The sequence below is a fragment of the Scomber scombrus genome, chromosome 11, assembly GCF_963691925.1.
Source record: "Scomber scombrus chromosome 11, fScoSco1.1, whole genome shotgun sequence".
NCBI lineage: Eukaryota > Metazoa > Chordata > Actinopteri > Scombriformes > Scombridae > Scomber > Scomber scombrus.
This window is the reverse complement of record NC_084980.1, coordinates 677,939-704,409: the sequence shown is the minus strand read 5'-3', so window position 1 is coordinate 704,409 and position 26,471 is coordinate 677,939. Positions and strand designations below refer to the sequence as shown.

At 39.8% G+C, this 26,471-nt stretch overlaps 1 protein-coding gene across 2 annotated transcripts; it reads left to right on the top strand.

Annotated features, from left to right (window-relative positions):
• Positions 1–1,632: 1,632 nt before the first annotated feature.
• On the top strand, positions 1,633–21,898 carry tgs1 (trimethylguanosine synthase 1). Of its 2 annotated transcripts, none has more exons than XM_062428627.1 (15): positions 1,633–1,758; positions 1,903–1,970; positions 3,935–4,053; positions 4,186–4,267; positions 5,828–5,938; positions 6,510–7,028; positions 8,185–8,302; positions 9,498–9,584; positions 10,519–10,675; positions 12,789–13,131; positions 14,284–14,430; positions 16,205–16,351; positions 16,878–17,094; positions 17,754–17,832; positions 21,449–21,898. In XM_062428627.1, exons 1-15 carry the CDS (start codon positions 1,649–1,651, stop codon positions 21,560–21,562), a joined length of 2,418 nt encoding a protein of 805 aa, XP_062284611.1. In that variant the 5' UTR covers positions 1,633–1,648; the 3' UTR covers positions 21,563–21,898. The 2 variants fall into 2 exon arrangements, with proteins under 2 accessions (XP_062284611.1, XP_062284612.1); XM_062428628.1 differs by having other exon boundaries at positions 1,648–1,758; positions 3,938–4,053.
• The last annotated feature ends 4,573 nt before the right edge of the window (positions 21,899–26,471 follow it).

Sequence of the window (26,471 nt, the reverse complement as noted above, 5' to 3'; positions counted from 1 at the left end):
TTCCAGTCCTGATATTTTAACCAACCCCTCCTACATTTTAAGTCGATTGTTTTCAAATTAACTCAGTGTCATCTTAAGACCTTTGTGATGATAAGCTATTAAAAGCTAAAGCCTGCATCAAACGCCCTTACCGTGACGCCACGTCAAAGTCTGCTCATTCCCCATGCTGTAACTTTAACAGACATGTTCCAATCATTTGTTGTCTTAGTTTGCTATCTAGTGGAGAAAACGTTTATTGATTCAGCATACCTGATAAGGAAAGGTGCCTCAGTTTTCTGTTTCTAGTTCTAGTTTAATGACTGTATTATTATTATGGTTTTAGACCACACTCTACGATGATGCATGGAGATTAAAGGTTGCAAATCAAACTACTGTCTCCTTCATCCTTGATCGGATGCCTGTGATGGCTGTAATTCTGCATTAAAGAACTGCTGTTTCAAACCTTTGGAACAATCAGATTTACATGAGCTTCACATGGTGTATTGTGCACATCATACACATGACTTATGATTAGTGGCTGTGTGTTTTACTTAGTAGCTGTTTTTGTAGCTCAACATAGCGAACCCAGGAAGTGTTATTTTACCACTTGGTGCAGTGTCCAATAATAGCCTGCGTATGAAGACGTCTACGTGCAAGCCCTCCGACTGCGCCACAGCCCGACGTGCGTGGTGCACAAGGGCCTGTTCATCGCTGCTTGCAGCTTTAATTATTTTATGGCCTCTTTATTAAGATACAAACAGAAAATACAATTTTCAGAACAAAATTACTTCTACAGGCAAAAGTCAGTATTTAGTGTGACGTCCCTTGGCATTAAGCATATCTTAAATTATTTAGGGGAGACTGTCCTGAAGTCGATCAAAGCTGATTTCCCTTTGAAAGTGGCCTTGCTAATGCAAAATGATGATTTTATGTCTGTGAGATTCTGTGATCTTTGGCATTTTAAATGGAATGTTGTGATTGAAAGTTGGTCTTATACATATTAGCAAGCTTCCAATGAGTTAAACAACATGTAAAATTCTGAAACCTGGTGCAATTCACTTTTTTCACAGCAGTCATTTTGACATAAAATAGTCGGACAAATACAGATGTTAGCATCTATTTTAACTAGGGTTCCATTGAATTTAGGTTTAAGAGAGCCAGATTCCTACTATTGCTCACATGTAAGGGGAGGTCACACTAAACACTACAGCCTATAGAAGCATTGTTTCTGTTTTTAATACTGCATACGCATTTTCTGTATTTTCTGGTTGTATTCTCTTAAAGAGACTGAAAAATAATTATATATGGTCATTATGGCATTGCTAAAACAACAAATCTAATGATGGCCTAAGACTTTGCACAGTACTGCATACATATATACTTTATATATATATATATATATATATATATATATATATATATATATATATATATATATATATATACTTCCTTCTAGTAACATATAACAAGGTCATAATAATTTGCTTTTTGTTGTTAAATTGTTTCTTTTCGTCAACAAAAAAAAAAAATCCCTTTTTGAGTGCTGCAGATTAGTAACTTCATTCTGAAAAACGGACCGGAAGTGCGTGCAGAACACTGGCTGCCTTGTGTTTCTTTGTATTGACCCAGCAGTAGTAGCAGTGGTGTGTGCTGTAGAGAGCGGAGCGTCATGATGCCGGACAGGAGCAGAGTGATGGTGGTGGCTGATATTATCTTCAGCAGGAAACTCTCATCTGAGGAGGAGAGAATCCATTGCTGCTGCTCCAGAGTCTTCGTAAAGTGAGTCTCTATTATCTCTCGTATGTCTACAAACACGTTTTGGGTGATGTGATGAACACCGTTTTAAAGTGAGAAAGATGTAGACTACTACAGGTTTAGGTATGGAACTTCTTCTATCTGTCTCTGTTCTCTGCCTCTGTCCAGTGACCGGGAGCTGTATCGCTCTGATAATAGACTGCTCTCATTTGACCTGACAGAAACTGCAGTCCAAGGTATGTTCATGTCTACCTTCCATGTTTCATTGTGGTTGTACTGAGAACGGCTGAGTTTAACGCATCATACATCGAGCTGTACACGGTTAGGTTCAGGACCTCATGTTAATATCAGTGGTGTTGTAGAGACACCGTCAGGATGTGTTCCGCCTAGCCCCGCCCCCGTCCACATGGTGTAGGAAGCGCGCGTTCACAAAAAGCTCGTACCACTGAGGTACTGTAGTACTAACTCACTTTTTATTTAGCGACTTCTATTTGTATAATGTTGTATTGTAAAAGTTAATGGCAAGTCTCACGACTGTATAGTTATAGTTTCAAAAAGGAATAACAGAACCTGTGTTTATTGCGTTTGTATGTCTTTATTAACACAAGCAATCAGTGTTATTTCTATGTATAAACACTATTAGCTTATATTTGTGGGCGGAAAGACGCCTTTTACTTTAGGTTTGATGATCACTGTTGTTCTTTGTTAAGTGACATTTGATGTAAAATGATTGACATTGATTGAAAACTTAATGAATGATGATTAATGAATATTAATTCAGCCTATTGATCTGCCAGTCTGTGTCATCATTGTCTCAGCTCTCTGTCTTCTTTATGACATATTTATTTCTGGCTGAAACCTCCTATAGTTTTGTATAGTTTCAGGTTATGTATCCTCTCTTTTCTCTCTGTTTATGAGGAGTATTTCTTTCTCATGTTTACTTACAGCGGGTCTTATACAAATGATGACAAAATGAACCACATTCATGAAACTGCTTCATATTAGTTTAAACTGATCTTAAGAGTAACATCTGCCTCCAGCAGCAGCTAAATCACTCAGGTACACTCAGGAACATGAATCACAGACTGAAGGCATCATTTTCATACTGAACAATTTTAAGTATAAAACATTTGTGTCATACAACATTTCCGCTTGGTGATGTGTATATTTAAATACATTTAGCAAAGTCACTTTAAAATGTATTAAGCATCTTCTTCATCACGACAAACAGTCAATGTAAATAAGTTCTTAAAGGTTCCATATGTAGAATTGTAAAGCAATTTACATGCATTAATAGTTTTTGTAGTGCCAAGGACTGAATGGGTACTAATGTAGCTAAAAAAAGAGACCCTACCTGACTTTCTTGGTTGTCTGTAACAACCTTTAGCTGTTAACCTTTGGCCTCCATGTGACGTTTTTGCGTGCTCCAGAGTTTCTGTCCCCCACTAATGTCAACAAACGACCAACATAACGAGACTACACAACAAAAACGGTGCTGTCCAGCTAATGAGATGGCTAGCTGCCCCTGTTAACCACTACACATTTCACAAACATGCCTGCAATGACAAGTTGCCCCAAGCACACACAATCAAATATGATTTTCTTGCGATAGCTGAACACAGTTTACACCTTTTGGTTTTTCCTTTTGGTGGTAATAAACACACATTTCACTACAAAGCTGTTTCACATTGCTCCCCGCACACAGCACGTTGCTCCATGGCCACTACTCAGTTGGTGGTTGGCAGGTCGGGTCATGTTCACATGGTTGATTAAACGCAGATTGGCTCTCACCAGCCAGCAGCCACAGCACAACAGCACCCTCTTTGTATGTGTGTGTGTGTGTGAGTGTACAGCACAGCAATAATGTCATGCCTTAACTGCAGTTCATTTAACGGCCACACTTATGTGTCTCATTAATAAGAAGGATTTTCTGATTCTTATAAATAGAACCTTTACTTGTACTTGCTCTGAGGTAACACTTTGGGAAATGTGTGTAGAAATGTAAGTGTTTAACTTTTAAGATTGATCATTATTGGGAAATGAGGCCCAGCTCTGTCATAATTCCAAACTCCCAGCTGGTTCAGAGGTTTTCCCTCTCTCTCTCACACACACAAATGTTTTAAAAGGAGTATAGAATCAAAAGTGCATTTCACATTTTGACGAAAGATGATCATTTGGTTAAATGTCCCCCTGTCCACAGAAGTAGATGATGAAGAAGAGGAGGCTGAGGAGGAGGTGGTGCTGGATGAAGAGGCTCAGCTGATGGAAAGCATGGGTCTGCCTCTGGCCTTTGTCAGCTCCTCTAAACAGCGGAGAGAGGTAGGTCAGACATGCTGGATGTTTCTTTCAGCACCATGTCTGTAGTGTCATGCCAGTTAAATTTATGAAATGATTAATTTTATGAAATGTTTGGAGCCATTTCATACGATCCTGTTTTTGGTCATGTGTCAGAGGAGGAGGTCTAACAGGAAGTCTGCTACATACTCGACACAAGCAGCTAAAGAGGAGGAAGATCTACAGGTTATTAACAAAGGTAATAATACTATTGTTATTAGGGCCAGAGCACTGAATGGTGCAAAGGCCTTATTGTATCAAAAGGAATTATTATAGGAATTGCATTTTTGACAAATGGTAAATGGACTGTACTTATATAGCGCCTTTCTAGTCTTTATGACCACTCAAAGCTCTTTACACTACAACTCATTCACCCCATTCACACACATTCATACACTGATGGCAGGCAGCTACCACGCAGGGTGCCAACCTGCACATCAGGAGGAAGCTAACCATTTACACACATTCATACACCGTTGGCACAGCAACGGGAGTAATTAGGGGTTAAGTGTCTTGCCCAAGGACACATCAACATGTAGACTGGAGGAGCCGGGAATCGAACCGCCAATCTTCCAGTTGGAGGACGACCGCTCTACCTCCTGAGCCACAGCCGCCCCCACATGTCAGAAAATTCACAAAATGTTACACACGTGTCAGAAGTGGTCGTGGCTTAGCATGGGTTTGGCAAAATGGGTCAACATCCCCACCTTTAGATTTGACATAGATGAACAAAATTTGGGAGGCATCTGCATAATGTCCAGGCATACAAAAAAGTCTCTTGGATTTTTTGCAATTTCCAGTCAAAACATTTAACCAGACCAACTTCATATTTGGTCTGTGTCGTCTAAAACCTCTGTGATGAACAGTACATCTTGACTTTTCATGGAACGCCCCTGACATGGTGTGCTGGTATATTCACATATTTCGCCATTAAACAAGAAGGTGTTATAACTCCCCTAGACTTTCAAGACTCCAATCTGCCTCAAGATCCACATGCTTGATTGGAGTCCAGGTCTGAACACATCTACATATTGCCAACTACAATATTGAGTCACTGTTATAGTGCCTCCTACTGAAAACAGGAAGTCAGCATCATAAAAACATCATGTGACTTACATAGTGTCGTCCACACATGATATAAACATGATGTATGATTAGTGCGTGTTCTGTAACACAACATAGTGGACATAAGAAGTGATATATATATATATATATATATATATATATATATATATATATATATATATATATATATATATATATATATATATATATATATATATATATATATATATATATATATATATATATATATATATATATTTAGAAGTGATATGTCTGGGATATGCATGTCCAGACACCACAAGGAAAATAACTTCCAGCACCCAGACTGACAGCCCCCCCAGGGACATGTGCTCTCCCCACTGTTATTCTCTCACTACACCACTGACTGCAGTTTAAGAGACCTGTCAGTTCAGCTCCTGAAACTGGTGAAACTGGCAGATGACACATCAGATATCTGCGTTATTCGAGATCCTCGACATCTTTAAGATCACTTTTAAAACTCACTGCCATCTTTATTCATGAAATGTTTTTTAAAAATCGTATTAATATACAACCTGTTTGTCCCATGTCATTTTATCAGTATTTTGCTGTGTTGTTTCTCCTGGAGAGCACTTTGAAACAGTGTTGTTGTGTGGAAAGGTGCAATATTATTACTGTGATGTAATTTGACACTGCCTTGTGATTTTAGGCTTAGTCAGTGACAAAGAAGTGTCTGATTCTTTGGAGGACGGAATGAAGACTGGGATAGTGGATGGAGGGACAGAGACACAGATCAGTGATGATGCTGGCTGGGAAACATACTGGGGTAAGGAAGAGGACACAAAGATTACATTTAAACATGCATTACACACTGTACGCTTATACAATGAAACCCAGTGAGCCAATGACATTTGAAATGTCTTCATTGGACAACATAAACCATGTTCAAACATTCTATGTAGATGTGACAAAATAAACATGAAGCTAATTAAAACCCCAATGAAAACATAATGGTCTAATAATTAGTACCCTCGTGTGGAGAGCAAACTGATACAGTATGTTGTTGACTGTGGAGTCAGGCACTCTGGAGTTTTCAGTCTCTGTTGTCTCCTTTGCATTTCTCCTTTTCATTTATTATACATAACTCAAACATCAGATTTGGATATTACAAAGAACAACTGGATGACTGTTGTTGTGTTCTTCTGTGAGAACTGTTCTAAAAAGAATGCAGCATGCCTTCCTTTGTAATTCACCATGGGTCTTATTTGCCTATTCAAACTGGATTTTAGTTCCTGGTTTAGTCACTGAAATTGGTTCTTCTGGTCTCATCATTCGAATAACGTTTTTGCTATAATTGAAGCTTGTCCATTTTATCCATTCCTCTGTATCTACTGAAGCTCAACAGGGTGAAACTCTGTTGTGGAGTAGCTGGCTGGAGAAACATCCACAGACAGTGACTGCTCCGTGGGATGACCCTGACTCAAAGGCTACTTGGGAACAACATGCTGCGGAGATCTACTATTACTACTGGGAGCAGTACTCATATTGGGCAGCACAGGGTTGGACCAGTGAGCAGTCCTTCTGTAATGGGAACACTGGTGGAGAAGCAACAGCAGGGGGGATGGCTGAGGAGTTGAGGGATGGAGAGTCTGGAGATGAGAGCCAAGAGAGAGAAGAAATGAAGGCTCTCTGTGATGATGTGGAGGTTTTGAGGGATCTGTTAGAACAGAAGTGCATGTTAGTGGCAGGTGGAAGCACTGTGACTGACTCAAGAACAGACAGACAGTGTGCAAGTGTGGCTGGTACCAGAGAGCAGCCAGAGGGACAGGTCTGTGGTGCTGGTGATACTTCTGATGGTGGGAAGGGCTGCAAGAGACCTGCTGCCACCTCACAGCACAACACAGCAGAACATACAGGTAGTGTGTGTGTGTGTGTGTGTGTGTGTGTGTGTGTGTGTGTGTGTGTGTGTGTGTGTGTGTGTGTGTGTGTGTGTGTGTGTGTGTGTGTGTGTGTGTGTGTGTGTGTGTGTTACATTTGTGTCACTTAATGTTCTTATAGTCTCTAAACTGAAAGTTTGCAAGGTTATGACCAAAAATGAAAACAAAAACATAATTGTGTTAATTACAGCATGAGGATTACATTTGTTCAAAATTCTATTCTTGACTATGAAGGAAGCAAAAGTCTTGTAGACTGTTGAGTACTCTATTGTCTTCCAAAGCACCTGTCAGTAAGACTTTATTGTGTGCAAAAATCCTTACTATTTCAAACTAAGACGCCTCTCTTTTGTATTTGAGTTTTGAGTTTTGATTTCTATCTAAAAGTTTAAATGTGGCATCTTTGACCCAAAATTCAAAAACAAAAGGAGACAACATGGGGTTGCAAACCCTGCATCCAAGGAAAGAAACATTGATAGGAACTTGCAGCAAAATGCAAACGCAAGTAGATGTAGCGTGTCAGTACCAGCCTGAAACAACAAAGAGTTCAATTGAAAGAGGTGTTTGGTTTAAATAAATGTTCCATCATCTTGGTTTGACTTAAATTTCAGCATTTGATGTTCACATGTCAGATTAGACATGTCAGGCTGTACCTACTGCTCTTCATCATTCAAATTTCAGAACATTCTTTTAATAATATTACATCAATTTGATAACTAAGTTATAGACATAAATGTAGTTATTTATATGTAGTTACCTCCTGAGCCACGGTAGCGGTCGTCCACCAATTGGAAGATTGGCGGTTCGATTCCCGGCTCCTCCAGTCCACATGTTGATGTGTCCTTGGGCAAGACACTTAACCCCAAATTGTTCCCGTTGCTGTGCCAACGGTGTATGAATGATTAGTCTCCATCTAATGTGCAGGTTGGCACCCTGCATAGTAGCCCCTGCCATCAGTGTATGAATGTGTGTGAATGGGTGAATGAGACGTAATGTATAAGAACTTTGAGTGATCGTAACGACTAGAAAAGCTCTATATAAGTACAGTCCATTTACCATAACGTAATGATGGCTTTGGATTTGATGCTAATTCATGTAATTTATGCTGATGAATATCTTGTATGTTTTGACATACAAGGTATTGATTCCCAGCAGGCTGCGGGACAGTTTGGCTCAAGGAATAAAATGTCAAATAGAGAAGATGATGACGAAGATGACAAACCCCCTTTAGGAGGACATGCTAAAGTTAAACGCAGGTGAGATTGTAATTTATTTGTTACATTTAAAACAATTCTGAGCTACTCTTAATAAGACACAGTTTTTTTTAAATCTCTTCTGCAGCTTGTTAAGTTGTGGTTATGCTTTGTGCCCCCTCACAAACATCTGTAGTGTTGTGTGTTGTTTGAGTCTTATCAGAGTCTAATGGTCTCCTGTAGAGAATCCAGACAATAGAAACAATCTGACTTTTCCCTGCACAGCTTCATCTTGTCCTTCTTGTTAATTGTTGCAGTTGTTTTATCCTCTACAGAGAGACAGTCTTTCTACTTGTATTTTACAGTATTTGTAGAATCTTCTATGGTGAGACACTAAAGATCTGAACTAAACGGACCTTTTTTATACAGTGTGGGCCTTTGAGAGCAAGTTCTCTTTTTCAAGGAAGCCATGATTACAGTACAAATATAAAATATAGGTAACAATAACCTGAACAGATAAGCAATATATAAATATAACAAACAATAAGGCAATATATAAAAGCAATAAATCACACAATATGAAATATATTAAGGCAAAAAAAGCAATATATGCACATTAAAGTTAAAGCTCAATTCATACTGCCCTATGTCAACTAAAAGATGTTTAAATTGATTCAAAGGGATTTGCTCGTCTAATTTGACTATTTACTGTACTTGTGTGGAGCGTGATATTTAAAAGCCTAGTTTCCCAATCTCAGTGCTTACATGTTGATTTTCAAGGACCAAACCGTGTTGGAAACTAGCACAGTGTGACTTAGAACTAAAATGAATAAGACTTGTCAGGTATCCAAGAAGTTTGCCAAGGAGAGCTTTGTATATAAATAAGTATTGTAATGTGACACTGTGTCTCTTCAAGTCATTCCCTCAACAGCTCACACAGTCACTATGTGATATTTACAGCTTATAAAGGGCATAAAGTGTTGAACTTGGTAGTTATAGTATCCCCATGTTTCTGGATGATTTCATATTATTGAAATTCTTAACATATTTATGATAAAGAAATGAACTTTGTATGATTTTCTGCTTCACCTGAAACCTTCCAAAATGATTGCAAAACATAAATATGACCACAAAAAATTCATAAGAAAATATAATATGTATCCCTACAGCCTTCAACTACCACAAAAAAAGAAAGCTAGTGATATGAAAATAATACTTCTATATCATTTCTGAAGCACGAATTTCTGTTTGTCTGCAGTCATGAGCTGGATGTGGAGGAAAACCCACATCTGACATCGGAGGAAGACTGGAGTAAACTGGGACTCAAACGTAACTCAGAGCCTCTGTAAGTCTGACCAGTTCATGCTGCTGTTATGGGTGGGTTTGTGTAGCTTTCTGGTTGATCCATGACTCCAGTGTCCACTGAAAATCAAAATAATTGCTAAGAACTAACTGCTAGAATAGCAGTGGATCATTTCTGGCAGTTGTAATGGAATTATGTGACACAACACCATTCAGTAACCACGGGGGTTAACTGCAGCATCAGGGGAAAATTCATAAGCCTCAGCATTGGGTCACTGCCAGTTGTGGAAAGTAACCAAGTACATTAACTCAAGTACTATACTTATTGTACAATTTTGAGTTACTTGTACTTATTTCCATAATTCCATAATACTGCAGTACTTTTACTGGAATACTTTAACTACATCACTTATAATACTTATGTACTTTTACTGTAATACTTTAACTACATCACTTATAATACTTATGTACTTTTACTGTAATACTTTAACTACATCACTTATAATACTTATGTACTTTTACTGTAATACTTTAACTATATTTTATTGCAAATATTTGTCTAATTCTTAGTGTCGTAGGATTTTTCATGCAGGACTTTTAATTGTAAAGGAGTATTTTTACATTGCTGTATTGGTACTTTTCTGTAAGTAAGGGATGGAATACTTTTTCCACAACTGGTCACTGGTCATGCTGGTTTTGGACAGCAGTTTCGCTCATGTTCAAAGATACCATTTTCAGGGAAAATGTACCATACACATTACTTTAACATTCAAATGGTTTTCAATGTGAAAGCCTGGAAGTAAGGTCCAGATGACTTCCCAATGTCTTTATAAATGATTGAAAAGTGAGATTTAATTTTGGTCTCTGCTGAAAAGACATTTTCTAACAGAGGGAGGTATGTATGTATGTGACTTGTCATGGTGTGTACTCATACTGGAGCATTTGTGGATGAGGTTTTACTTGTGTTTGTATCTCAGGTTCGACAGCTTGTTCAGCTTTAAAGGCAGTTCAGGTCAGAAGCGTCAGAGGCAGCAGTGGACTAAGAGAGCAGTCAGCAGCATCAACAAACACACCAGGTTCAGAGAGACGGGTGGAGACAACAGAGAGCCACAGAGCAGTAACACCCTCAACAAGGTACAGTCTGTAAACTGTTGACAGGTTTGCACTGTCTGAAACTACTACTTCCTACCTGAGAGCTGTAGGGTGCTGTACTTTCATCTGCACATGGTCACTTTTCTAGCTGTTCCCAGAGCAGCTGGGCAACAGCTCCTGCTAATTGTTTCTGAATTTGAGCCTGTGATCCTGCAACAATCTAAGAGTCCCAAGCTTTACAAACAACACCATCAGCTATTTTAGATTTTAAAGATTTTTCAGAGTTTAAATGTGTTCATGTTTTTTGGTAAAAACAGAAGGAATGGAACTGCCATGGAACTTTGTAAAACAACATGAAACAGCAGCTTCATCAACAGTTTGGAGCATGAACATTTTCTTAGTGAGATTTTAAAAAAAAATGAAAAGCTATTCCAGTCACATTTAGATCATCTGTTCATAAGACCAAAGACGCCTACATCAGGCCCAGGGTATGTACATGGATCCTCTACAGTTTGCATACCATCGGTGTGGATGATGCTCTCATCTACATGCTACAGAGGGCCCATGCACATTTGGACACATCTGGGGCATCAGTGAGGATTCTATTCTTTGACTTTTCAAGCGCCAAGTTGATCAATAAGGATAATGAAGACAGTGGGCCCTATTTTAACAATCTAAGTGCATGGTCTGAAGCATGTGGCGCAAGAGCATTTAGGGCGTGTACTTCTTTTAATTAATTGCACTTCTCCTAATTAATCATGGATGTATTTTGGTCGTAACGTGGTAAACCCATCATAGTCGTCTCCCATTCCCTTTGAAAGCCAGGTGCACTTACACTTTGGCAGATTGATATTATGATGGTGCATTTGCCAAGTAGTAAGAAGGAGCTTCTCTGCAGAGGAAATGGATCTGTGAAAGCGAAAGTGAAGTGACATGTCCTCTGACAGCAGCAGAGGAATGAGTTGTGAAGTGGGGAGACATCCAACTTTGGATGATGTAATAGTCGTGATGTGACCAATGCTTTTTCAGCCATAACTCTAATGTAGCCTATCTCACCTCCTAAATGGTCGCATACAGTAGTTAAGTAATTAATTCTGCACAACAGAGTTTGCACTGAAATGTGTTTCAAAAAATAAAGCATCAGTTACTTTTGCTGAGGAGAAAGTTGGAATAGAGGCTGATGAGCTGCTAACCTGATAAATAGTCATTCTGCGCACCACAGTACCACACACACGTTGAGGTGCTTCTCTACTGTGAACCCAAAGAGAAGAAGAAGACCACTAGTTCAACATCCTGTTCATTCATTTGTTGCAAATTTGTTTTCATTTGTTTTCTTTTAATTAAAATGTTGGTTCTGTATAAAAAGGTTTTGTTCAGTCATGGAGTAACAGGTCATCTCAGCAGGGTTTTAACTGTTGGAAATATCTAAACCTGATCAGTTTCATCTCAAGAATATGTGTCAAATATTGTTCATAAACTGCTTTAATCATGTTAACCCCTCATACAGTTATTAGAAGTGGGTTAGCGTGCTGACTGGTCGTACACTAGTAAACATAAGATAGGGTCCAGTGTGTGATTATTTTGTAATTAAGTATTAAGTACTCTTCATTCACTCTCTATCTAACTTGGCCACAATTGGTCTCTCTCTCACTCTCTTGTTGAGCAGGGGAGAAAGGGGAAACCAAAGAGTCCTGTACCTCTCTGAATGCATTTGACTGAATTGACCTCATTACCTGCTGCTCTGTCGCTCTCTTGCTTTGTCTCTTAGTGAACATTTATACTAATACTTTAAATACAATTATTTTGATTTGTTAATAATATAATCTGTTCTAAAATGATGGTGATAATCCATACTTGTAACCATGCAGTGACTTTAACTCAAACTTTGGCTTGGTGATTTAAAGAAACACACATTCTGTACATCAGTGTTCCACTATAATGTCTACAAAACAATAAAGTTGCCATATTTAGCTCATCTGTGTCAGCTCAGTTTAGCATATCTGAATCCGCATCTGGCTTTTTAGAGATGTAGAGCATGGGAGCCTGGAATAGGTTCAATCACAACTGTGGATTATCAATGACAAACATCACAGCAGTAGCAGAATGGACATTTATCAGTATGAATGTAACATAAAAGACTGTGTCTGTTCCACAGGTCCAAAGCTTCCTAGAAAAGGTCCAGAGAGAGAGACAGATGACTCCATGCAACCAGGAGATGGGTGGAGGAAACACACAGTACCCTGAGGACAAGCCACTGTCTCTGGGAGATGTGACGGGACAAGAGGAGGAGAGGAACGGGAAGAACACTGTGGATGCTCATAAAGAAGCTGTGAAATTGGAGAGTCCTCATTGTCCATCACGTTTTGATGCAGAAAAGAAGTGTTTTCAGCCCGATAGTGAGAGAGAGGAGGAAGAGCAGGTGGAGCAGCCTGGTAGACAGTTACCATCTCTGGAAATCCCTGAGTTTCTCCTGCCTGATGCATCTGAAGACAACAGTGGTGAGCATAGCATTTGCCAAATGCTTCTGATAACATGTTGTTTTTGTTTGAAAAGTTAGTGTGGAAATTTTGTCTCCTCCTTCTTGCAGTGAACGTAATTACATAAACACTGTCGACGACAACCAGTAACAACCAAAAACAGATCAGTCCTCTACAGTAACAACCAAAAACAGATCAGTCCTCTACAGTAACAACCAAAAACAGACCAGTCCTCTACAGTAACAACCAAAAACAGATCAGTCCTCTACAGTAACAACCAAAAACAGACCAGTCATCTACAGTAACAACCAAAAACAGACCAGTCCTCTACAGTAACAACCAAAAACAGACCAGTCCTCTACAGTAACAACCAAAAACAGACCAGTCCTCTACAGTAACAACCAAAAACAGACCAGTCCTCTACAGTAACAACCAAAAACAGACCAGTCCTCTACAGTAACAACCAAAAACAGACCAGTCCTCTACAGTAACAACCAAAAACAGACCAGTCCTCTACAGTAACAACCAAAAACAGATCAGTCCTCTACAGTAACAACCAAAAACAGACCAGTCCTCTACAGTAACAACCAAAAACAGACCAGTCCTCTCTACAGTAACAACCAAAAACAGACCAGTCCTCTACAGTAACAACCAAAAACAGACCAGTCCTCTACAGTAACAACCAAAAACAGACCAGTCCTCTACAGTAACAACCAAATAAAAACTAACCACTCTCCTCATCTTTTCACTTTTTTAATAATGTAGCATTAGCACTTCTTCACAGTTATCTAACTGAACAGTCTGTGTAGAGACTTTGTCAAAGAAACATAAAGGCGACAAAATACCAACATTTAGTTTCAGTGAGTTAACAATGTCCTGAACATTTAGTTGTGACTAGGCATAAACCGTGGCCCTTTCATACCGTGGTATACCTTGAAACCGGTAACCGGCCCATGCCTAGTTGTGACAGTGTTTGATCAGCTTAAGCTTCCCGGTGTGCATCAACTGAGCGCGTGTGTGTGTTTCCAGTTGGGGAAAAAGGCTGATTTTTGGGTCAGTGGGTAAGATTAAAGTTATCTCTTATGATTGTCTATGTAATGTCCCCAAAAGTGACTGTTATCTGATATATGTGTGTGTGTGTGTGTGTGTGTGTGTGTGTGTTGAATGTGAAAGATGGAAAGAAGCCAAAGAAGAAGGGTAAACGAGGAAGGAAGCAGCAGGTACCAGCAGAGATGGCAGCAGAACCGGATCTGGCTAAATACTGGGCTCAACGCTACAGACTCTTCTCTCGTTTTGATGAAGGGATCAGGCTGGACCGAGGTCAGTCTGCACTCTAAATGCATGTCTATAAACTAAAACAACCCTCAGTTTTGGAAAACAGAAAAAGAACATGGATTTGTTTTTTAAACATATAATGCATTTTATATTAGTTTATCCTGTTATCAAACATGTTGAAAACAGTTTAGATGGAGGGTACATGGACCGCTGTGGATGTGTAATGTGGGTTTATACGTTTGAGTTCGTGAATCGTTTATTGTCTGTTTGTGTTAAAAATTGCTGTTGCAAGGGATTGTGGGACAGAATGATCTCCTTTCCTTACGTAAAGGATGGTCAGGTGTACCCTATCCTTAGGGAAGAGGCATTGAATCACTGCTCCTAAACATTTAGAGAATTCAACCAGCTCTTATCATGGCTGCCACTTAAATACATCCAGGTCAATTCTCTCAATTAGGAACTGTCCTAAACAAAAAACACTACTCATCTGCACACCAAGTCTCAGTATCAAGGAGCAAGGAGGGATCTCTGAGGAGCTATGAGTGAGGATGCACAAGAGCAACCCCCCCCCCCCCCCCCCCTTATTTATTGATTGGCCGCTGCAGCTGATCAGACTGATCTGATATATTGCAACATTAGTTTTAGTTTAGCAGCTTTATTATCATCATATTGAGGGTCAGACAACATATAACAACACTCTCTGAGCCATAACAACATTTAAGACAATTAAAAACAATTTAAGACATAAATAAAACATTGAAGTGCAATATGCAATATAAAAAGGTTCAAACACAGCAAACAGCAGCAATGCTGGTTGTTACAGTAGGCCATATGTAAACTATTGAAATCATTTTGACACTGAAGTGGAACCAGATTACAGAATGAACTCAAGTGTGTCACTCCTAAGTGTTCTATTCTGTTTTCTGCTAATTGTACGTCTGATCAACAAAAGAACCATAAACTACTTTTTTCATTTATTAGAAAGATTGTCTTTCCGTGATCTGTTATTTCCCCCATTAACTGTTTTTGGATATTATCTGTTATTATGGATAAAATAACATAAATACATTCCGCCAGCAGGAATGGTTCATATGTTTCTGAGAAGGACACAGTAGACTACACAGCAAGAATTCAGGTTTTTATCTGTGTGCAGGTGTTTGTCAAACAGGTATAATATAACAGGCTGCAGAGACAAAAAACTACTGCTCATCAGTGATAACTGTGCACCTTTTATTAGTAATAACACAGTGTACGTGTGTGCAGACACAAACTCGTCAAAAGTCGCTACAGCTGTTGAAGCAGATTGACAGCTGATCCAGCTGTGATCAGCTGTTGCCGTCATCAGAAACAGACGTTGCTTCATGTAATGTCTCTAAAATCCCATTTCCTTCTTTTCCTCTCTCTGTGCCTCATGTCTCTGTGTATCCACCGGGGGGCGGTACTAAAATGCAAAAGACGCAAATGAGGGAAACATGGATGCAATTTAAAGGACTTGAGATGCTCCTGATGGTTTAAGCTCGACACAGTGTCCACAGTGTTAGGGGACACGTGCCAAAAATAGCGTCATTGTGTCAAGCGTGAAGGCTCTGCCAGTTGTCAGGGCACTCAGTTGAGCACTTGTGAATGTTTGAACTAGGCACAGCTGCATGAGTAGTAGCACTGATTGTGGTTTTACTTAATGTCAGAAAGTGACGAAACAAAACAGAAAAATTACTTTGAAGTTTCGGAACAACTTTTTCCAGAACAAAGTAAACACAGACTGGCTCACTCGTTGACGTTTTGCAGTCACTAACATTGCTGTGCTGACGTCGTGTTTCAGAGGGCTGGTTCTCTGTGACACCGGAGAAAATCGCAGAGCACATCGCCCTCAGAGTGGACCACAGCTTTTCTGACTCTCAGCTGGTCATAGATGCATTCTGTGGAGTTGGAGGAAACTCCATCCAGTTTGCACTAACTGGAAAGAGAGGTAAAGCTAATGTGTGTGTGTGTGTGTGTGTGTGTTCTTGCACTTGGTTTGACCTCTGTGACTTTATAATATCAATTTTGACGCCTTTTTTTCATCATCATTGTCATTTTGTCTGTTACTGATTTCTTCAAGAGTTTAGGAGCTTTTTCATATTTGATAGATCTGATGATTTGACATTTTAGGTTTGTTCTTGTTAAAAGATAACATTAGATGATATATCATAGATATATCAGCTGGAATTTAACATGGAAGGCAGTAACTGATCCAGGAAGGTGCAAAGAGTTTGAAAAGTCTGTATCAATCATCACTCAGGTCAAAAAACTAGGGTCATAACAAAAGTATTCTACATTATGATGAGTGATGAATGTTAACCAAGGGGAACATTTCTTTTTTTAAATGTAGCAAGGACCAGAATGCTTCATTGAGGAACTCTATAATCCATTTCAAAATAGTATAGACTAACAAAAATGATGTGAAGTCATGACGACTGTTTGCTGTCTTGTTCTGTCTTGTGTCGTCCCCTCAGTTCTGGCTGTTGATATTGACCCCATTCGGTTGGACTTGGCGCGTCACAATGCTGTGGTTTACGGCGTTGCCGATCGAATCGACTTTCTACAAGGGGACTTCCTTCAGCTGGCGCCCCATCTCCGTGGTGATGTGGTCTTCCTGTCACCTCCTTGGGGAGGACCAGACTACCTGACTGCTGAGGTGTTTGACATCAAGACCATGATGGAGCCTGATGGATATCCTTTAATGCAGAAGGCGGGCGGGGGTGGGCGGGTGAGGATGAGGATGAGGATGAGGATGAGGAACATGATTTCGGTGTTTGTTTGAAAAATGTCCCTGGCAATATTTGAATGGAGAATGCTGCAATCTCAGTATATGGTATGTAGTGTAAGTCATCTAGCACCAGTCTGAACAGCAGTATATTTCTGCACTCTGTGGATAAAAATTCAAGTCTCTTTCACCTCCACTCCCAGGTCAGAGGTGTGCCCTCGGGTAAAAGTGAGTAAAAATAATACATTGTCAGACTCAAAGGTTTTGTTTCCCTTTTGCCCAAACGTTATGAGGATTATTTAGTTCAGAAGCAGATAACTACTGGCCAGGCAGTACATGAAATGTTCCATATCCATGATCTCTACAGTATTGATCCTAATGTGTTTGTTAATCACATGACCTTTTGTTTAGCAACAGAATCTGGACAAAATGCCTATTTGAAGAAATATCCTAGTGTAATGGGGAGATTACACTTAACTGAGGGTGAACCCTCCATATTTCTTTTTGCACTCAGACAAAATGCTCACTTTATACCCAATAAGTATAATATCGAAGTTTCCATTTAGTCTGAAGGGCAGTTACAATATGTTCATAAATATTGCTTTTCTTCCCTAACAGCAGACACGTTTCAGATTTTCCATCTGGCCAAACAGATATCAGACAACATTGTGTACTTCCTGCCTCGCAATGCTGACATGGATCAGGTCTGTATGCTAGTAGAGTAGTGAACAGTCCATTAGTTATTGCACAACACTAACATATAAAACTCAGAAAGTTAACACACACAGCACACAATTTTTAAGATGCAACTTAAAAGTGCTCCCACCTACTTTCCTGCTCTCTCTTGCTTGGTGTTTCATATGTTTAGCTGTTCCACTGCCTCTTTTAGTGATAATGGTACTTGTAGTAAATGAAGTTTATTTGCAGTGTTGGAGGCAAGGCGGGGCTCAGTGAGGCTCCACACCATGGAAAACCAATCATTAGCTAATGTAGTTAGCCAGCCCTCTGTAGCCAGTGTGAGCTGACCTAGCACAGCTTCTACTCCACAACCATCTTAGATTTAGTCTTAGTCTTAGTCTTTTGGACTAAAATGCTTATTAGTTTTAGTCACATTTTAGTCGTTTTAGTCGACGAAAACTCAAAAGGGTTTTAGTCTAGTTTTTGTCACACAAAAAAAAGAAAAAATAAGTATAGTCTTTTAACAAATTAATTTAGGTCAATAAGTATTGGAGATTGCTGTTGGGCAGTGTCACACATAAGTTGTGAAAATAGCAGCAGATCTATAAGTTCAACACATTGTAAGCTTGCAGATCTGCTATTTTCACAAATAATAACAATAATAAAGGAATGGTTTTAGACATATAAGGTTTCCACCCAACGGCACATTTCTGATCTAAGGATTGTGTATTAAAAATATATAAAAAAATATCCTTGTGGCGAGCCTTAAGGTGCCGCTTAAGGTTGGTCGTATTTTTTCCGCCTACTTTGTGGCCACATTTGTCACCGTCTTCCTTCACAATACACTCTGTTTTATTATCTGCTGGGTTATATTTAAAATACACCCATATGTCGTCTCTACGTTTGCGACCACCGAGCCCCTGTTTTGAAACTGCCGCCGCCATCATGGTCCATTGTCTGATGAGTAACAACAGTGTGACGTGTTGAGCACGTTGTGCGCTGCACGCCAGGTGGTGGGCGTGACCAAACAAGGATAGACTGTAGGCAGCAGCAGATACTTTTTAGGTTTTAATTGACACACACAATAAGCAGAAATGTCACGCATTATAAACGTCTGACAGATCACACACTAACATTTTCGTCCATTCTCGTCTCGTCAACTAAAACTCACACACGTCTCGTCATGTTTTCGTCATCAGAGAGCTATGTTTATCTCGTCACCGTCTCGTTATCGTCATGAAAAAAAGTGGCGTCAACGGAATGATTTCGTCATCGTCATCGTTGACGAAAACAACACTGCTGAGCAGCTGGGAAGGCAGGATGACTGTCTGTTGGAAGCATAGCCCGAAGAAGAAGCCAACTAAAGGCAGCATGTCTTCTCATAGCGTGAAGCAACACATTGTTTGATAGACATTGCCTTGAAGTGTGTTGAAATGTGCCACGTTGTTCACATATTGGGTCTTGGAATATGGCTCAAATGATGACTACTATACAGAGATGCCAATTCTACTGGTCCGTTTTGGAAAGCTATCCCAGAAGAAAAACAAAATCTACTTTCTCCGCCCGCCAGATTTCTGACCAATGAATGGAGTGACAGCTCCCACACAGTTTTGTTGATACATTTTTGTTCACTTGAAATTTTGCCTGTGTGAAACTAAACCAACCCAAAGGCAAAATGCAACAAAGTAGCATCTTATCCACTGATTCAGACCTAACTAAACAAACTGTTGGTGTGAAGACGCCCTAAAATTCACATCGACAGGAATGGCTCCCCATTACACCAATCGGAGATCATTAAAATTAATGTTGATTGTCACAGTTACAGCACAGTTATGGATAGATTTGCACCAAAATTGGGATGGTGCATCTGGAGTAGGTCAGGGATGGGGGTCATATATTGCTGAGATATACTGTATCGTCCCTTCAACAATGACAAAAGAACTGCAATATTGAAAATGACCAAACTCTGTGATAATCAGATCATTGCACAGGTCAGGTGTTGCTCTAGCCTTCCGGCTTGCCGCACCTCCTCCAGTGCCAGTGTGGGCAGCTGCAGGGTCGTCAGCTGGATACCGCCGTTCACTGATGTTTTTCCCCCCTGCACCAGTACATCTCCCGGCGGGGGGGCAGTGGCTTATGGGGACGTCTCCCCGCCACCCCCTGCAGCTGCCACAGCCAGTAGGTCGCCTTCTCAGCCTCCCCTGCCAGGTCCTTCACGGCCTTCCACAGACTTGTCCCTGACATACCAGAGGAGTAGCTGGACTACTGTCTTGCCGACAAAGCCCCTGGTACCGACCTCCACAGGGTATACTCTGGCTTTTCAGCCCGCCTCTCGGCACTCTGCTGCCAGATCCGTGTACTTGAGGCGTTTCCTCTCGTGGGCTGTAGTCATGCCTTCTTCCCAGGGGGATGGTGAGCTCTATCAGGAAGACGGATCTCTCAACCACTGACCACATGAAGACGTCTGGTCGGAGAGTGGTTGTCACGATCCCTCTCGGGAACGCCAGCCGTCTTCTAAGGTCTGCCAGCATTTGCCACTCCTTGCCTGGTCTGAGGATGGAGGTCTCCTGTGTTGGTATGCTGTGTGTTTTGCCTGGCTTGACGAACACCGCTAGCGCGGGCCTTGCTGTTTCCTGCTTTCGCTGCCACCCTGCATCTTTCCAGAAGCTCTGCCAGCTTGGACAGTACCTGGTCGTGGCACCACCTGAAACGCCCCTGGGCCAGCGCCACCTTGCATCCATGACATTTGAGATTTTCCAGTTAAAATTATCCAGGAGTTCATCAACTGACTCTGCACTCACAGTTGATGACATAGCTATAGCCTCCATAAACTTTGCACTGGTATTCTCATTTATGTACCTTCTCCTAACAGACACAGAGGTTAGCTGAACTTTTGGAATGATCTGTAAGTCAAAGAACACACAGAAATGATCAGAAAGAGCCAATGGAAATGCGCTATATAAATAAAACTGCCTTGCTAGAGAGTGACTGCGCGTGTATGCGTGTATGTGCGCGATTATTAATGCAGCGCGTGTGAGAGCAAAGCGTCCTGATAGCTCTGTGTTGCAGCTTATCAGTGAGTTGACATCGGGCAGAGGACGGAGCAAAACCTTGGCACAGCCGTTTCGCGCCGCTGACGGACCTGGTGGAAATCCCGGGTAACTCAGGTCCTGTGCTGTGCTCAGTGTGTGAGAGGGGGAGTGGCCAGCGGCTAGAGCGGCAATAGCAAACGTCTGCTTCTTTTACCCATATTTGTATCTATATCTTTTACATTTCTTATCCAAACAACGTCAAACTTGGCACTGCACTTACTCGTGCCCGTAGCTAGACACCTGTCACCTTTGAAATCAATCGGATGAACGGTTCGAGAGATATGCGGATAACAGAGAGACGTTCCTGTCATTTATAGATAGATTATTTGAGTAAAAACAATGAGTTCTAACACTACAGGGGCTTGTTTAGCAAAACAGATTATTCGATTTTAATGAGAATATTACTGAAACTACTGAATGGATTTGCAACCACAACACAAAAGTCTGCTTTTTATATTCTCGTCTGGTTTGGCATTATTAACCAACATCTGTGAGTGGAACTGGAGCATCTTTATCTTAATATATAATCACTATGTCTATGTCTCCACAGATAGCTTCTCTGGCTGGTCCAGGAGGGAAAGTGGAGGTGGAACAGAACTTTCTCAACAACAAACTGAAGACCCTAACTGCTTACTTTGGAAACTTGATAGAGTCAGACAGCTAGTAGCCCTTGAAAGGACCAATAAGGATTTCTTCCTGTACTAAATCAGAATGAATCAAAACTCATTTCTATTTTTTAACTCTATTTCTACCAGGACCCACTGGAGTGCTACCACATCAGCTTTTATTCACATCAAGGATACATTACTTTTTGTAGATAAAAGTTTGTTTTATGTAAGTAAAAATATTTCAGACTGAATGTGATCATTACAAGTTAGAGTTTGAACTGGCCTGTTAAAGCCTGCACCACTTTGAGTTAATGCAGTCGTTTTATTCAAATTAACACTTGAAAAAAGTGGAATGATTAGAGTTTTACAGCAATGTGTATTTTATCCTCTCGTACATTACGACCAATAAATGTTTTTTTCAGAATTGTTGTGGTTGTATTCATTGTTAATAACAAATAACACCCTAACAGCTCACGGTCCAACCTACCCCTACCTAAGACTTTTGGTGTTTTACCTGAGCTAATACTTGAGCTCAAATTTGGAGATCAGAGGTGGTTTGGTGGATTAAACACTGGTGAATATAATAAATGATTGGTAAGTACAACATATAGTCACAGAGCACTTTATTACAAACACCTGTGCAATCTAATACAATCCAATACAACAGCTCTGCCATAAATTCTACTTTTACAAATCTTACAAATTTTCAGTTTTTGTTGACATTGTCAGAAAGATCCTACTTTATATTTAGTATGGATGTCATACTGGGTGGGGGTGTACTGGAGTGCATTATATTGAATAGTGTTCCTAATATTTTGGCAACCACTACTGAAAATGTACCAACTCCATAAAAGTAGAATAAATGGCAGAACTGTTGTATTGGATTGCATTAAATTTGCACAGGTGTTCCTAATAAAGTGCTCAGTGAGTGTCAATCAACCAGGCAATAACTCTACTGTTTGTTCTTGTTGACAGCCTGGACAATTTGGTTGCTACACTTACTTACATATTATATTACAGGACTTTAGGTTATTAATGCATTCAATAACCTAAACTTCTTCCCCAGAGTTGTCTGTGCTTTCTCGTCTCACAGGTAATCTGGGCCTGTAGACGTCCGGATGACAGATTCCAGTCCCGGACCTTCTAGCTTCAGTGTTGATTTCCAATGTGCTTCTCTCGCTCTCCTATTCTTCCTCTCTCTCCTCTCTACCCCAACCGGTCGAGGCAGATGTTCTCCCACTTTGAGCCTGGTTCTGGTTCTGAGGTTTCTTCCTGTTAAAAGGGAGTTTTTTCTTGCCATTGTCACTAAGTGCTGCTCATGTGGGAATGTTGGGTCTCTTTAAAATTAAAACCTGAAGAGTTCGGTTTAGAACCTGCTCTATGTGTAAAGTGCCTTGAGATAACTTTGTTGTGATTTGGCGCTATACAAATAAAGATTGATTGAGGACTTCTAAGAAGGGAATTAAATTGATTTTGAGTCTTTACTTTTAACCTAATTTTCTTCTTGGTTATTTCAAAGTCATATTTAGCCACAAAGGTCAATGTGCCTTTGCTGGAATGGCCATTCTATGAGATCAGGGCAACAAGAAAGTTTCCTCTTTAAAATCTCACTTTAACAAAGGCACTGTTAATGAATCATTTTATTATCTTGTATGTTTTGGGTTTGTGCAGAGCTGATTGTTAAACCTGAGAGGCCACAGCTATGTTTGTTATTGGTTGTCTGCTGTGTGATGTCACTTCATGCCTATTTGTTTGGCTGCAGTGACTGAATGATACATTTGCAACAGCTGATGGGAACACAGTGGTTACAGACTGCATGGTTCACCCTCTTAGAAGAAGACAGCGTTTCTCAACTGTTACATCGTAACAAATAAAGCTTTTTGAAGTGCGGCTAAATTTTAGCGTGCATCTGTATAACTTTTGTTGATATGGATTTAGTTTCTTTCATGAAATCTGGTAATTGCCTAAATTGCATCAACCAGTCCATGTGTCAGGGTCTGTGTGGTTCTCTGGTTTGGGAGTTTTCCAAAGTCATGTTTTCAAATGTTTCATGATATCAGTATTGATTACAGTTTTCAGAGGTCAGTGTTATTTTCTGTGTAAACCTGGTATAAACATCACGTTAGTTCTCTTTCAGATGTGACTCACCTGGATTCAGCTGTGATTGCTAAAAGAATCGAATATTAGCCAGTGTAAGATTTAGAATCATATTTTACTGGGCTTTCTGAGAGGAAGCTTCAAAATGTTCAAGACAATGATCAAAGCACTGAGAAGAAGAAAGAGAAATCAAGTATAAAAACAACAATTACGCAAAGGTTTGTACATATAACATGAAGAAAAAGCAACGTGATGCTACAGTGGCTTATGAAACTCAAACATTCAGAGTAAAAACAGCATGCCATTACACTGTGCTGCAGTCAAATAAATACAAATGCAATACAATCAAATGTCAGGATGTAAGCCATAGTTTTGTATGTGAACAACATTCTTTTCCAGAAAAATCTTTCTACTTAATTAAAGTCAAAGACAGCTCAGGTTTATAAAGGAGCACCTACCATACTATCCTAACCTTGAGTCTGAAGCTCAACCAGAGCAAACAATCTTATGACAAGTGAATTTCTCTTGACAAAATACTATGTCAAATGGAAAGGGGGGTTTTCTTAGATGATGCCCCCTTTAAAGAAGGGGAGAGAAAAACATACCTTGGCCAGCTGCTTGTTTGCCATGTTGCACATATTGAGATGAGAATCTCAGTATCTATTAATCTCTCATCCAGTACAGAAAGAGGTCCGGATGTGTTTTAGTCTAGTTTAGCACAAAGACTGATAGGTGTAAACTGCTAGCCTAAAAAATACAGCCTTCAAGCAGGGCTATAGTTCCCAAGTAGCCTGCAGATGTTTGCTGTATTATCCTGCTCTGATCTGGACATGTCCACATCTTAGTCTCCCATCTCACCTATTTGTTCTCGACCAGTGGCGATTTTAGCCCCTTTTTAGGGGTGCTCAAGCACTCCTACATTTGATCTCAGTACCCCTAAAAATAAATACATTATTGCATTTTTTTCTCCTAAAAATTATTTTATACAAATGTAATAATTTTGCGAGCCTGTCTGTTAGAGATGGGACAAACACTTCTAATACAGGCCCAGATGGTTTTATTTGAACAGGTCTAATGTACTTAGATAGTTGTGTCATTAATATTTTCTTTCCCTCAGGGTTCATTCATTATCTCAGTGTCCTCTCTGTAGAACATCTGTGATTGTTTATTCTGAACTATTATCATCATACATCATAGTAGACCACTCTACTATGTATTCATATTTCTTGTTGTAATTTAAGTTATCCAGTGAAATGAGTCATTTAGCAGGAGGTTTGAACACTTGCAGGGCATTGTGTGTCAAATAGGAGCTGAGCCCCCCTAAAGGTCTGATCCTAGAATCGCCCCTGTTCTCGACCATGACAACTTCAGCTTTTTTCTTCTTCTTCATCAATTTCTATGTATCTACCAGCACCACCAGTTCCACATAGAGATGCAAAATGATGTAATGTCACATGCACTTTTCTAAACTATGATTTACAAGTGCAGGCACTGCTTTCAGTGTCTTCACCGTGTTACAGACATCACAGTTTGCTTTGAACATTGAGTTGTTCTACTGAGAGTTGGTCCAGTTGGCTTCCTGTTTTATCACATTTCAAGCCTGTTTGTCTAAACTCACATTTTTTTGGACTCATGCATTTTCTTGAACTGATCTCAAAACCACTTGGACTCTAGAGCCCAGCTTCTAACAACTCCAAGCAGTGTTTCTGGTGTCAAAACAAACACAGGTTGTTGGCTTTTTGGTTAGATTTGAACTCTATTGTTAACAAAGCTGACTCTTAGATGGAGTTTGCTAACTAACAGAGTAAATCTGCCAGCTGTGGACTTTTTGGAAGATGAACTGGCTATTTCCTCCTGCTTTTCATTATCATGTGCTGGCATTACTAATAAAAGACAACCAACAAACCATTGAGTTAATTCTTCAAAAGCTGAACTCCTCCCTGAACTCATTGGACAGGGATAACAGTAGAGTAAAAGATGCAATAATTAAGAGTTTCAACAATCAGTGTCCAAAAGTCATTAAGAGATACTGTAAGATACATATATGCAAAAAGAATTAAAAGTGTGACATTTCCTTTGCCCTGTTCTTAGTCCAAATGATGCTGACTAACTCATGGCTACATCTCCTTTATAGTCTAGCAAACCTGTCACTACACACACACATATGTTTAAGTTTACAGTTATAAGGCTAAAACTAAACTTTAAAGACATAATATAAAATAAGGCAAATTAAACGTGAGATTAAATATGAACAAAACAACAACTGGAACGTGTGAGCATTGCTACAGATGGAGGATTATTGGTTGGCTGCATGCCCATCAGCAGCAACATATATGATCATTATTAGCTAAACTGGAATAACAACACATTACAAGAAGGCATAAAGAGATTACTCTATAAAAAATAAATAAAGGCAAACATAGTTAGAACTTTTATGAAAAAATATACGACTGAAATATAAATAAGTAAAAATAAATAAATAAACTGAAATCAAATGCGAAATGATATAGAACAACTTTTAAGATAAAAGCTAGTGAACTCACTCACATCTTACTCTAAACAGTCATCATTCACACCCAAGGCCTGTAACTTCATGGCACCATCCTCTACACCACCTGGAGGCTATTATACTGTCACACTGTCCAAATTAAGTTAAAGTACACCTGTCCACATGGGCTCTGCCAGGAAGCACTGTGCCTTGTGCTTTAATACCAATGCCATAATGACATGGTGTCCATTGTTCATTGTTCAAGTTTTTAAATAAATTGCTCGGCACATCAGGTTCCATAGGTGGTTACCTCACTACTACTCCCTATGCTTAGAAAACAACATACATCCAATGTCATGTGTCACTGTTGTTTACGGGGC

Excerpts from the sequence above, each read along its gene's own strand:
- tgs1 (XM_062428627.1), top strand. The coding sequence starts at position 1,649 with ATGATGCCGGACAGGAGCAGAGTGATGGTGGTGGCTGATATTATCTTC. Across the intron at positions 1,971-3,934 it reads GACAGAAACTGCAGTCCAAG|AAGTAGATGATGAAGAAGAG; the intron begins GTATGTTCATGT and ends CCCTGTCCACAG. Across the intron at positions 17,833-21,448 it reads GCAATGCTGACATGGATCAG|ATAGCTTCTCTGGCTGGTCC; the intron begins GTCTGTATGCTA and ends ATGTCTCCACAG.